The sequence below is a fragment of the Bos mutus genome, chromosome 4 (genome assembly GCF_027580195.1).
Source record: "Bos mutus isolate GX-2022 chromosome 4, NWIPB_WYAK_1.1, whole genome shotgun sequence".
Classification (NCBI taxonomy): domain Eukaryota; kingdom Metazoa; phylum Chordata; class Mammalia; order Artiodactyla; family Bovidae; genus Bos; species Bos mutus.
This window is the reverse complement of record NC_091620.1, coordinates 18,352,188-18,366,687: the sequence shown is the minus strand read 5'-3', so window position 1 is coordinate 18,366,687 and position 14,500 is coordinate 18,352,188. Positions and strand designations below refer to the sequence as shown.

Here is a 14,500-nt window from a genome sequence, read left to right as displayed (position 1 = left end):
CAAGGAGGTATTCCTGTGAAAAGAATGTCTCAAATAAAAAAGAGCATTTTTCCCTTATGCTTGTGTGTGCCCCATCTTGCCATTTCGCTCCTAAGTCTGCATCCCTTTTTGCCAATACGTCATCCTGTGCTGGGCAACCAACTTCTCTCCACCCAGAAAGGTGGGTCACAGGCCTGAGGGCGCTCTGCTTGCTCACTCTCCTGACATGGGAAGCAGGGGCTCCTGTGAACATGAAGGAGCTGTACCTACGTTTGGCTGGTGGACTGTCTGTCAGTGAGAGGATAAGAACAGATCCAAACAATCCCACAAATGTTGATGAACCTGTGATGAGGTTGGGAGCAGAAACCTAGAGAAAACATGGTAGGTGGAGGGCCATTCTCAGGACTGTGATCAATTAAAGCAGAAATCGGCCTTGAAGTCCTACTGGGACACATATCATAAAGGAAAGCAGGAAGCTAGAGGGAATTTCCCAAGATGCAGAGCTATAGAAATATGTAGACAAATTAAAGTAATATACACATTTTTGAAGAATTATCTCTGGAATAAAGTATTGATAAAATCTCAAACTGTTTACAGAAAGGTTACAACAACTTGTAAGGCTCAAGTCCATTGATCTGGACGGGTTTACCTGTTGTGAACTCTTCACTCAGGTTCATTTCTGATTTGAGCCTCCGGGGGAAGGGGCATGGCCCCCTGAGTGACAGGTTTTCTCTGGGGCCTGGCAGGGACAGTGACATCTCAGAAGGACTCCCTGGAGAGCCCTTCTCCCCTCTCATCCACACACACTCCAGAGGGCCCTCCACCTGCCCCGCCCCCGTCATGAGCCCCTGCCTCCTGGGCTGTATGTTCTTCTGTCTCCTGCAGGCAGGTGAGTCCTGGGGGGCAGGGTTCCCTTCGGGGTGCCAGCACTAAGCCTGTCCACTGTGACTGCAGCATGGCTCCTCCTTCTCCACAAGGGCGGTCCATGCTGGTGTCACTCAGGACCCCAGATTCCAGGTCGTGAGGAGAGGACAGAGCACGACACTGACATGTACTCAGGATCTGAGCCACGATTATATGTAACGGTACCGACAAGACCTGGGACATGGGCTGAGGCTGATCCATTACTCAGATGGCCCTCTCACCACGGAACAAGGAGTTGTGCCCAAGGGCTGCACGTCTCCAGATAAGCACAGAGAACTTCCCTCTCACGCTGGAGAGTCTGCCAACCTCTCTCAGACATCAGTGTACTTCTGCGCCAGCAGTTATTCCACGGCACTGCACGGCCACCTCCTCTCTGTGCAGAAAGACAGGGGATCCAAGTGAAAAGCTCCTAGCACTGGGAGCCTCAGGGCTTGGTTAGCCACATGCCTGCAGTGTGACCCTAGGTGTATGGACCAGGTTGACCCAAACCTCACTCAGGGACTCTGAGAAATGTGTCCACCATCCATCTCTGTCTTTTCCCTGTATCCTCCCTGTGAACCAAGAAGATGCTTCTCCAGCTCTGACTCCTAGTCATCACCTGAGCCTGAGACCTCCAGGAGGGAAGGTTGCTGGTAGATTAGATGAAAACATCACCTTGTCTCACTTCAATGTTTCTCTCTGGAAGGTTCTCCCCGACTGGCTCTCACGTAGTCTCCGCTCTTGCCCACCTTTCTTGATTGGGCAGGACATTCCTCTCCCCATCTCCCTGCATCAGCTCCCTGGCCCTCTCTACCACAGCCACACTGCTCCTCCTTCGTCTGGGTCAGGTCCCTTCCCAAGTCACAGGGAGGCTTTTAAAGTGGCCACTCCATGTGCTCTGTTTTCAGCAAGATGTATGGAGTCATCAAAGAGAAACATCACCTATCATCCCAAAACTCACGTGAGCCCATCTGAAGGAGGACAGATTGCCTCTGTGTGTTCTCGACATACACCCCCGCCTCCCGACATCCTTAGCAGCTCACCTAACCTAGGCCAGGTTGGGACTACCTGGAATGCTCATCAAAATCTTCTCAAAGTCAAAATATATCCTGCATCACCCCCATTATATCACGATTTTATAAGTGCAGAAATAATTGAGTTCATATTTCTAAAACTTCTTTATGAAAAGTATTATCTAGAATTTGATCATTCTTAATTTAAATACAAAATCTGGAAATATATGCATCTAATTAATCAGAAGTAGTTATGGAATACATGCTTGTAGGCAGATTCACTTGAGATCCTCAGAGTATTTATTTTATGATCATATATTTCCATCTTAGCTAACGACCGTCATTGTCGTGGTGCCGCAGTTATTTCTTTCTTAGTAAGAAGTTCGGATCATACAGTCTTCTGCCTCCAGAGGCTGAGTGGATTTGAAGATCAACCCGTCAGCCAGGCGAGGAAGGCATGAGAACAGGAGTGTGTGTGTGTGTGTTTGGGGTGCCGGAATTTTTGTACCCTTGCTTTAACAGATAGGACTTCCCTCGTGGCTCAGGTGGTGAAGCATCTGCCTCCAATGAGGGAGACCTGGGTTCAATCCCTGGGTCGGAAAGATCCTCTGGTGAAGGAAATGGCAACTCACTCCAGTACACTTACCTGGAGAATCCTATGGACAGCGGAGCCAGGGAGGTTACAGTCCATGCGGTTGCAAAGAGTAGGACAAGACTGAGTGACTAAACTTTCTTTCTTTCTTTTAAACAAATGCTGCAAATCCATGAGACCCTTGACTTTGGCCACTTGGAGGCACTGTTCCATGATAAGCAGTGTGTGCTGGGAGGGTGTGAGTCACCCTGGGAGGGCAGCTTAAGAGACCCTTGTCTATATCATGCCTGCATCTGGGAGCAGGTCTGAGTTCCCTGAGTGGTCTGGGGACACATGGAGCCAGCACAGACTCCTCACTGCCCAGGGAACTGGGGACGTGCCTGAAACCTCAAGATGAACATAGGGGGTTGTATCCTGCCTCAGCATGGGAGTAGAGGTGAAGGGGTTGGGGTGGCTGGTGAGGGCCTGGTGGCTGGTGATGAGATTCAGGCAGGGTCAGGCAGAAGAGAACAAGGCATGTTGTGTGCGTATGGGACCAGGGGACAAGTCACCTCACACCCAGGCTTGCTGAGGGGCTGTCAGGACAGGGAAGGGCATAGAGGAGCCAGCCCTGCGTATTGGTAAGGGGTCCAGTGGACAAGGGCAGCCTGATAGACACAGCAGTGACGTCATAGGCAAATGCTCCAATCAGGGAAGCAGGAGGGTCAGCACTTTACATCACTCACCCCAGGAGCCCCGCCCCCAGCCAGCAGCAGTGCTGGGTTCCTGATGCTGCCATGGGCTCCAGGCTCCTCTGCTGTGTGACTCTCTGCCTCCTGGGAGCAGGTGAGTCCTGGACACAGTGTGGGAGCTTCTGAGATGACTTTGCTTTTGCCATCCCCAAACGCAAGACTACTGGAAAGGGCTGCAGCAGGAGGCTTCCCTGTTCTCTCCTCTCTACTTCCTTGTCTTTCCCAACAGGCCTGGTGGATTCCGAAGTCACCCAGATCCCAAAATTCCTGACCAAATCAAGAAAACAGCAAGTGACACTGAGATGTTCCCCTGAATCTGGACACCGCTCTGTGTACTGGTTCCAACAAGCCCTGGGCCAGGGCCCCCAGTTCCTCGTTCAGTATTTTGATGGAGAAGTGTATCAAAGAGGAAACATGTCAGATCGATTTTCAGTTCAACAGTTAGGTGACTCTCGCTTGGAGTTGAACTTGACCTCCTTGGAGCTGATGGACTCCGCTCTTTATCTCTGTGCCAGCAGCCCAGACACAGCCCTGCATGATCAGGTGCCTCTGGGACAAAAACTCTCCTGCCCCAGCTCAGGAAGTGGTGGTGAGCGTGTCGGTTGCCAGTGTGCCAAGCTCAGACTCTGGTAGAGCAATAGATTTTCCCAGACATTCATTTCCTGAAATGTTGTAATGCTCACTGAGATCATGCAAGATAAGTATTATTTTAACTGTTTATATGTCTGAGGGGATGTGAATTGCCCAGATCTCACACTTCATGACTGTTACAGCTAGGATTGCAGCTCCAGTTTCTTCTCAACACCTGTGGTCCCTTTCCTCATGGAACCGTCTCCATACAGAGCAAGTTACATATACGCGTTGTGTTATGTGTAACAAGATACTGTTTGGGGCTCTGTGATATGACCTGTTACTCAATGAATGGCAGCCACGCATCACAAGGAGGTGTTCCCATGAAAAGAATGTCTCAAATAAAAAAGCGTTTTTCACTTACCCTGGTGTGTGCCGCGTCTCACCATGGTGCTCCTAAGTCTGCATTTCTTTCTGCCAATCCATCATCCTGTGCTGGGCAACCAGCTTCTCTCCACCCAGAAAGGTGGGTCACAGGCCTGAGGCCTCTCCTGACATGGGAAGCAGGGGCTCCTGTGAACATGAAGGAGCTGTACCTGCCTTTGGAAGGTGGACTGTCTGTCAGTGAGTTGATAAGAACAGATCCAAACAATTCCTCAAATGTTGATGAGCCTTCAATGAGGTTGGGAGCAGAAACCTGGAGAAACATGGTAGGTGGAGGGCCATTCTCAGGGCTGTGATCAATTAAAGCAGAAATGGGCCTTGAAGTCCTATTGGGACACATATCATAAAGGAGAGCAGGAAGCTAGAGGGAATTTCCAAAGATGCAGAGCTATAGAAATATGTAGATAAATTAAAGTAATATACACATTTATGAAGATTAACTTTTCAATAAAGTATAGATAAAATTGCACACTGTTTACAGAAAGGTTACAACAACTTGTGAGGCTGATGCCCATCAAGCCGGATGGGTCTCCATGTTGTGAACTGTTCACTCAGGTTCATTTCTGATTTGAGCCTCTGGGGGAAGGGGCGTGGCCCCTGAGTGACAGGTGGCTCCTGGGGCCTGGCAGGGACAGTGACATCTCAGAAGGACTCCCTGGAGAGCCCCTCTCCCCTCTCATCCACACTCAGACCAGAGGGCCCTCCGCCTGCCCCGCCCCGCCATGAGCCCCTGCCTCCTGGGCTGTGTGGTCTTCTGTCTCCTGCAGGCAGGTGAGTCCTGGGGGGCAGGGTCCCCTTCAGGGGTGCCAGCACTAAGCCTGTCCACTGTGACTGCAGCATCAGTCCTCCTTCTCCACAGGGGTGGTCCATCCTGGTGTCACTCAGGACCCCAGATTCCAGGTCGTGAGGACAGGACAGAGTGTGACACTGAAATGTACTCAGGATCTGGGTCATGACCGCATGTACTGGTACCGACAAGACCTGGGACATGGGCTGAGGCTGATCCATTACTCAGCTGGTGTGCACACTAGCGAGCCAGGAGACATGCCCGACAGGTACAGCGTCTCTAGATCAAACACAGAGAACTTTCCTCTCACGCTGGAGTCTGCCAACCGCTCCCAGACAGTTGTGTACTTCTGTGCCAGCAGTTACTCCACGGCGCTGCAGGGTCACCTGCTCTCTGTTGAAAAAGACAAGGGGCCCACATGCAGGATCCTAGCACTGGTAACCTAATGCCCTGGGGACCACGTGCCAGCACTGTGACCCTGGATGTGTGACCTGGACAGGCCTGGATCTGACCCCAGGGACTCGGAGACTCATGTCCACCATCAGTCTCTGTCTTTCCTTTGCATCCTCCCTGGATGCAGTTCGGACTGCATCCAGTTCTGACTAGTTCTGACTCTTCCTCATCAGCTTAAGACCTCCAGAAGGGAAGAATATTAGTAAATCAGATATATCTAGACCCTCTTGTCTCTCCCAGAACCTCATTGCTGTCTCTCTGAAAGTTTCTCCTGCAGCCTAGCTTTCAAGTGCTCCCTGCTCTTGCCCACCAGAGGGGCGGGTCTTTCCTCCTTTACTGCCTTGGGCTCAGCTCCCCTGCCCTCTCTGTCCAGACACACTTCTCTCCCCTCATCTGGGTCAGTCCCTTCCCATGACACAGGGAACTTTGTAACCAAGCGTAAGCGGTTGTGTTTGAGCAAGTTCTTGGGGTCATCAAAGAGAAAACAACCTCAGTTAACTAGAAACCATCCAAAATCCTTTGGGAGTCCATTCCCAGGAGGAGAAACAGGCTGTGTGTGTTCTCCTTCCTGCCCCTCTTTCTTAGCATCTCAATTAACCTGGACCAGGTTTCCACCATTTACTTCAGAGAAATATTCTCAAAGTCAAAATATTTCCTCCACGGTATCTTATTATATCAAGATTTACAAGTTCATAGGAAATAAATAGGTTAATACACATTTAAATAGGAAATCTGAAAATATATGCCTCTGATTAATCAGAAGTAGTTATGAAGACATGTTTGCAGGCAGATTCACTTGAGATCCTCTGAGCGTTTATTTTATGACATATATTTCCATTTTAGCTAACTACCATCATTGTAGTGGTGAAGCAATGATTTCCTTGTTAGGAAAACGGTCAGATCATACAGTCTTCTACCTCCAGAGGCTAAGAGTGGATTTGAAGATCAACCCTAATCAGCCAGGCTAGGAAGGCAGTAGAACAGATATGTGTGTGTGTATTCAGGGTGTGGGACATTTGAAACCTTGCTTCAAACAGAGGCTGCAAATCCATGAGACCATGGACCTTCGGCCACTAGGAGGCACTGTGTTTCCATGGTAAGCAGGGTGCCCTGGGAGGGGTTGAGAGTCACCTGGGGAGGGCAGCTTAAGGGAACCTTGGCTACATGCCTGCACCTGGGAGCAGATTTGCGTTCCCTGAGTGGTCCTGGGACACATGGAGCCAGCACAGACTCCTCTCTGCTCAGGGAAGAGGGGTCGTCCCTGGAGCCTCAGGATATGCCCAGGGGGCCATCTGTGGAGCAGCATGGGAAGGGGAGGGTGAGAAGTTGGGGCATCTGGTGAGGGCTGGGTGATGAGTGTCAGGCAGGGTCAGACAGAGCAGAACAAGAGTGTGTAGGCACATGGGACCAGGGGACGAAGCTCCCCTCACACCCATCCTTGCTGAGGGGCGGTCAGGACAGGGGAGGGCACAGAGGAGCCAGCCCTGGGTCCTGCCAAGGGGTCCAGGGGATAAGGGCAGCAGGCAGAGACACAGAGCAGTGACGTCATAGGCAAATGCTCCAATCAGGGAACAGGAGGGTCAGCACTTACCCCCTCATCTCAGGTGTCCCGCCCCCAGCCAGCAGCAGTCCGGGGTTCCTGATGCTGCCATGGGCTCCAGGCTCCTCTGCTGTGTGACTCTCTGCCTCCTGGGAGCAGGTGAGTCCTGGACACAGTGTGGGAGCTTCTGAGATGTCTTTGCCTCCCTGAGATAGAAGCCTGGCTATGAGGGCTGCATCAGGAGGCTCCCCTGTGCTCTGTCCTCAGCTTCCTTCTGTCTCCTTCCCAACAGGTCTGGTGGATTCTGGGGTCACCCAGACCCCAAATATCTGATCAAATCAAGAAAGCAGCAAGTGATACTGAGATGTTCCCCTGAGTCTGGACACCTCTCTGTGTACTGGTACCAACAGGCCCTGGGCCAGGGCCCCCAGTTCCTTATTCAGTATTATAATGGGAAAGAGAATGAGAAAGGAAACGTGCCAGATCGATTCTCAGGTGAACAGTTCAGTGACTCTAGCTCTCAGATGAACCTGAGCTCCTTGGAGCTGACAGACTCAGCCATGTATCTCTGTGCCAGCAGTGAAGACACAGCCCTGCATGATCAGGTGCCTCTGGGACAAAAACACTCCTGCCCTAGCTCAGGACGTGGTTGTGAGGGTGACTGCCTCCCTTCCAGGCCTGGATAGATCTGACAGACTCTCCCAGAAATTCTTCCTCTGCTGTGTTTTAATGCTCCCAAACATCATGCTAGGTAAGTATTATTTTACCTGTTTATACATCTGAGGGTAACTGACTTGTCCACATCTTATATGTCATTGCTTTCAGAGCAAGGAATTTGATTCAAGCCTGTCCTCATCACTTTTGGTCTTCGCCCCCATAAAACTGTCCCCCACATAGAATAAATAATACACAGAAACACACACAAACACACACACACATACTCACGTACATGTTTTAAAGCAATCGGCTCACATAGTTGTGAAGGCTGGTAAGTCCAAAAGCTGCAAGCGGGTCTGGTGCTACTGGAGACTGAGGGGAGCTGATGTTTAAGTTCAAAAGCAGAAGGACTAACGGTCCAGTGTGAAGGCCATCCGCTGACAATTATCTCTTACTTGGGGGAGGATCAGTGTTTTCGTCTATTCATCTCTTCACCTGGTTCCATGAAGGCCACTGACATTATGGAGGGTCATCTGCTTTATGAATTAAAATGTTAATCTAATCTATTATTAAAACATACATATTCACATGTTGAAAGTGAAGTCGCTCAGTCGTGTCTGACTCTTTGCGACTAAATGGACTGTAGCCCACGAGGCTCCTCCATCCATGGAATTTTCTAGGTAAGAATATTGGAGTGGGTTGCCATTTCCTTCTCCAGGGCATCTTCCCAACCCAGCGATTGAACCCTGGTCTCCCACATTGTGGGCAGACGCTTTATCGTTTGAGCCAAAAAATATCCCTCTTTGGAGCACCCAAAAAATAAAGCTAAATATCCAAGACAGAGTCAAGTTGACATGTTATATTAGTCAGGACACCATCTTCCAGGGTTGCACAAGAATTTAATAAGCATGATCTCCCTGGCAGGTAACAGGAGTTTGGATTTCTTGACTCCCTTTGCTAATCTCTGACAGCCTCCTCTAGTGCTTCCTAGGTGCAAAAGTAGATATGGACACATTTTGACTTCAAACCCTATACTTGAAGACTTCAGATGTCATAGGAAAGAAAGTAATTATGCTTGCCGGTTCCATACATGAGATATACAGAGCATGTAACTTACCCTCAGGGTTTTTACATTAACTTTATTTCCATATGAATTATAGTTAACATTTGAATAATGTGCAGTTTGGGGGCCCTGAACCAGCCTTAACCCTGCTGTAAAATTTGTTTAAAATTCAGTCAACCCTGTTTGTGATTTCACATCCACAGATTCAACCAGCCACAGTTGTGTGGTACTGTGAAAAGTGAAAGTGAAAGTCACTCAATCGTGTCTGACTCTTTGCAACCCCATGGACTATACAGTCCATGAAATATAAATTCTCTCCAGGCCAGAGTACTGGAGTGGGTAGTCTTTCCCTTCTCCAGCAGATCTTCCCAACCCAGGGATCCAACTCAGGTCTCTCACACTGCAGGCAGATTCTTTACCAGATGAACAACAAAGTCTGTAGTTAGTATCTATTAAAAATTCCACACAAAACTGGATGCATGAAATTCAAAATCAGTGTGGTCCAAGGGGTCCGCTGTATATACAGTAACATTACACACGGTACAGTGAACAGATGAATGGTTTTGATCAATCCATGTGTGTGTGCCCACGGAACGTTCACCTATAAAGGCTGAGAACATTTCATCACCAAAAATCCTCTGAGGCCCCATTCCCAGGCCTGTCTCCTTCCCTGACAACCAGCAGTATGATTTCTGTTGCCGTTTTTTTTTTTGAAGTCCTCTTTAGCCCAGAGCTAAATATTTAAGCGATTGCTCCTGGAAAGTATTATGGTTGAAGAAGTTCTTGAAAGCATGTGAGCACCATATCCATGTCAGGGACTATCCTATCTGGAGATGGATGGTTTGGAAAATGACCATCCACAGGTCTTTTCTGCTGGTACAATTTTTTTTTTTTTTTAATGCACTTTCATAAATTTCTTTTCTCGTGCACACATTATCTGAAATGATTTTATGATGCTATTTTGAGAGGAAGTCCTCTTCTCCTAGGAAATTCCTTTGAGGTCCCATGTGATATGCACACAGCAAGGCCTCCTGCTCACACACTGGTGCTGGGACTGAGCAGACAACCAGCAGCAGCAATTTGGTGAGAGATCATTTCATGTCAGGAGAAGGCTTGCCTTTGATTTGACCCCAGTGTTCAAGTCACAGGAGTTGAACTGAAAAGTCCCCCTTTCTGTAGTGGCCTGGCCTGGTCACTAGTCTCCTGCACTGTGGGTCTCACTGTCTCTTGGACCAGAGACATTCTGAGCACAGGTATGGATCCCGTGGACTTGCCAGGCCCCGATTCAAGGCTTTTTTTGGCTACAACATCGAGCTCATTCATTGCTTCTGACTTTGGTTTCTGCGTTTTTGTCTCTGAGGCCCAGGGAATGGTTAGTCACCCAGACCCTAGACGTGCAATCAGGTTCCATGGAAACCAGCTCATCAGGAGGTCACCACAGTCACCCACTCATGACCAGTGCATGATATTCAGGTTCAGAAATGATTGAGAATTTGAAAATCACAGCAGCAGAGCATGGCAGCCAGTGCAGGGTCCTCCAAATGTGAGGTTTGTGCATGTGATACAGTCTGGAGCTCTAGGATATCAGTTACTGAATGGCTGCCCGCTTCACAAGGAAGTACCCCCATGCAATGGATGTCTCAGGTAAAATCAGAGCATTTTTCCTTTACCCTGGGGTCAGCCATCTCTCCCGACATCCCTCCCACGTCTGCACTCCTTTGTGCCCACATGTCATCCGTGGTGCTGGGCAACCAGCTTCTCTCCTCAAAGCAAGCTGGGTCACAGGCCTGAGGCGGTTCAGCTTGCTGCTCCCCCAACCCTCAGACACGACGAGAAGCATGTGCTCAGGTGGACATGAAGGCGCTGAGCCTGCATGTGACAGGCACCCTGTCAGTCGGTGAATTAATAAGAAAGGGAGCCCAAGGATTCCTCAGGTGTCGATGAGCCTGCCTAAGGTTAGGGAACCAGATTCTGGAATCTAGTGCTGCACTTATTTCCTTCTTAGTAGAAATGTCTGATCATACAGTCTTTTACCTCCACAGGCTAAGACTAGACTTAAAGATCAGCCCTAATTCATCCAGGCTGGGAAGGCAGCAGATGAGGGGTGTGTGTGTGTGTGTGACTGTGTGAGTAGGGGTTGAAAGTGTGGAGTGCGGGAAATTTGTATTCTTGTTTTAGATGGAAGACACAGATCCATGAAACCATTGGCCTCTAGGAGGCACTGTGGGCCCATGGTAAGCAGGGTGTGATGGAGGGGGTTGAGAGTCACCCTGGAGAGGGCAGCTTAGGGGAACCTTGGCTACATGCCTGCATCAGAAAGTAGGTTTGAGCTCCCTGAGTGGTCCAGACACATGGACCCAGCACAGACTCCTCACTGCCCAGGGGAATGGGGACATGCCTGGAGCCTCAGGATATGCCCAGGGAATCTTCTCCTGGAGCAGCATGGGGAGTGGAGGGTGAAGGGATTAGTGTGGCTGGTGAGGGCTGGGTGATGAGTGTCAGGCAGGGACAGGAAGAGAAGAAAAAGGCATGTTATGGGCATATGGGGACATGGGGACAGTGCTCACTTTACACCCACCCTTGGCTGAGGGGCTGTGCAGAACAAGGAATGGCTTAGAGGAACCAGCCCTGGGTCCTGCCAAGGTGTCCAGTGACAAGGGCAGCCTGCAGAGGCACAGAGCAGTGACGTCATAGGCAAATGCTCCAATCAGGGAAACAGGAGGGTCAGCACTTTACACCACTCACCCCAGGAGCCCCGCCCCCAGCCAGCAGTAGTCCTGGGTTCCTGATGCTGCCATGGGCTCCAGGCTCCTCTGCTGTGTGACTCTCTGCCTCCTGGGAGCAGGTGAGTCCTGGACACAGTGTGGGAGTTTCTGAGATGTCTTTGCCTCTCTGAGATAGAAGCCTGGCGATGAGGGCTGCAGCAGGAGGCTTCCCTGTGCTCTGTCCTCAGCTTCCTTGTCTCCTCCCAACAGGCCTGGTGGATTCTGAAGTCACCCAGACCCCCAAATACCTGATCAAATCAAGAAAACAGCAAGTGATACTGAGATGTTCCCCTGAGTCTGGACACACATCTGTGTACTGGTACCAACAGGCCCTGGGACAAGGCCTCCAATTCCTCATTCAGTATTACAATAGGGCAGAGTATGAGAAAGGAAACATATCAGATCGAGTCTCAGGAAAACAGTTCAGTGACTCTAGCTCTGAGCTGAACTTGACTTCCTTGGAGCTGAAGGACTCAGCTGTGTATCTCTGTGCCAGCAGCCAAGACACAGCCCTGCATGATCAGGTGCCTCTGGGACAAAAACACTCCTGCCCCAGCTCAGGAAGTGGTGCCTGAGTGTCAGCTGCCAGCCTGCCAAGCCCAGTCTCTGGTAGAGCGAGAGACTTTCCCAGACATTCACTTCTTGATATGTTTTAATGCTCACTAACGTCATCAAGGTAAGTACCATTTTAACTGTTTGTACATCTGAGGGGTCGTGAGTTGCCCAGACCTCATACTTCATGAGTGTTACAGCGAGCATCCCGGCTCAAGTGTGTTCTCAGTACCCGTGGTCCCTTTGCTCATGGAACTGTGTACACAGCAAGTTACATATACGCGTTGTGTTGTGTGGAACAAGATACAGTTCGGGGCTCTGTGATATGAACTGTTACTCAATGAATGGCAGCCACACTTCACAAGGAAGTATTCCCATGGGAGGAACGTCTCAGATAAAAACTGAGCATTTTTCATCACCCTGGCGTCTGCACCTCCCTCCACATCCCTCCTGCATCTGTATTCCTTTGTGCCAAAACGTCATCCTGTGCTGGGCACCCAATTCTCTCCACCCAGAAAAGTGGGTCACCGGCCTGAGGGGGCTCTGCTTACTCCCTCCCCCCAACACGGGAATCACGGGCTGCTGTGACCATGTAGGAGCTGTACCTGCGTTTGACCGGTGGACCGTCTGTCAGTGAATTCATTAGAAGCAGACCAAAGAATTCCTCAAATGTTGTTGAGCCTGAGATGAGGTTGGGAGCAGAAACCTGGAGAAACACGGTAGGTGGAGGGACTGTCTCAGGACTGTGGGCAATGTTGCGGAAAGGGAGCCTTGAAGTGCTGCTGCTAAGTCGCTTCATCGTGTCCAACTCTGTGCGACCCCATAGACGGCAGCCCACCAGGTTCCCCCATCCCTGGGATTTTCCAGGCAAGAACACTGGAGTGGGGTGCCATTGCCTTCTCCGCTTGAAGTGCTCTTGGGACACATATCATAAAGGGCAGTAGGACGCCAGAAGGATTTCCCCAGGATTCAACACTTCAGAAATATATAAATAAATACAAGTAATATACATGTTAATGAATACTAATGTCTGGACTAAAACATACAAAACATTTAATCAGTTTAACATCTACAGAAAAACCTTTAACATTTACAGAAAGGTTACAGCAACTTGTGAGATTACGTCTGTTGTTCTGGATGGGTCTCCATGTTGTGAACTCTTCACTCAGGTTCATTTCTGATTTGAGCCTCTGGGGAAGGGGCGTGGCCCCTGAGTGACAGCTTGGCTCTGGGGCCTGGCAGGGACAGTGACATCTCAGAAGGACTCCCTGGAGAGCCCCTCTCCCCTCTCATCCACACTCAGACCAGAGGGCCCTCCACCTGCCCCACCCCCGCCATGAGCCCCTGCCTCCTGGGCTGTGTGGTCTTCTGTCTCCTGCAGGCAGGTGAGTCCTGGGGGGCAGGGTCCCCTTCGGGGTGCCAGCACTAAGCCTGTTCGCTGTGACTGCAGCATGGGTCCTCCTTCTCCACAGGGGCGGTCCATGCTGGTGTCTCTCAGGACCCCAGATTCCAGGTCGTGAGGAGAGGACTGAACACGACACTGACATGTACTCAGGATCTGAGCTTTAGCTATATGTACTGGTACCGACAAGACCCAGGACATGGGCTGAGGCTGATCCATTACTCAGTTATCCCTCCCTCCACGGAGAGAGGAGCCGTGCCCGAGGGCTACAGCGTCTCCAGACCAAGCACAGAGAACTTCCCTCTCACACTGGAGTCGGCCAACCGCTCCCAGACATCTGTGTACTTCTGCACCTGCGGTTATCCACAGCGCTGCACGGCCACCTCCTCTCTGTGCAAAAAGATAAGGGAAGCCCTGCAGCCTGGAAGGAGGAGAGCCCCTTGCAGGCGTCTCACACGGGGAGCCTTGGAACCCAGGGCCACATGCCTGCAGTGTGACACTGATTGTGCAGTCACATATCATGCCCAGCTACATCTACGTTAAATGTAGTGGACGGTTGGTTTTTTTATTTCAAAGTTTTATAACTTTAAAAATAATTGGGTTTATATATATATAATCTCTGTATGTAAATCCATTACCTAGAATTGGTAATACTAAATTTATATAGAAAATCTAGAAATATGTGGATCTGATTAATCAGAGGGATCTACGGAATGCAGTGCTCCAGGCTGTATTCACCTGAGCTCATCAGAGTGTCTGTATTGAAGGTCTGTGTGATACTTAGCATACTACTGTGACACTGCTGCTAAGTCACTTCAGTCGTGTCTAACTCTGTGCGACCCCATAGACGGCAGCCCACGAGGCTCCCCCGTCCCTGGGATTCTCCAGGCAAGAACACTGGAGTGGGTTGCCATTTAGTATGTGCAATTATTTTCTTCTTAATGGAAATGTTGGTTTCTACAGTCTTTTATCTCCAGAGGCTAAGAGGGAATTTGCAGATCAATCTTAAGTCAGCCAGGTGGGGAAGACAGTAGAACAAGTGTGTGTTG

The 14,500-nt window shown here is 49.9% G+C and overlaps 1 gene segment (V, D, J or C); it reads left to right on the top strand.

Moving 5' to 3' along the window:
- The first annotated feature begins 819 nt into the window (after positions 1-819).
- Positions 820-3,851, top strand: LOC138987566 (T cell receptor beta variable 9-like). The segment is given in 2 exon segments: positions 820-868; positions 3,448-3,851. Coding segments are annotated over 2 exon segments (453 nt in total).
- Positions 3,852-14,500: the final 10,649 nt, after the last annotated feature.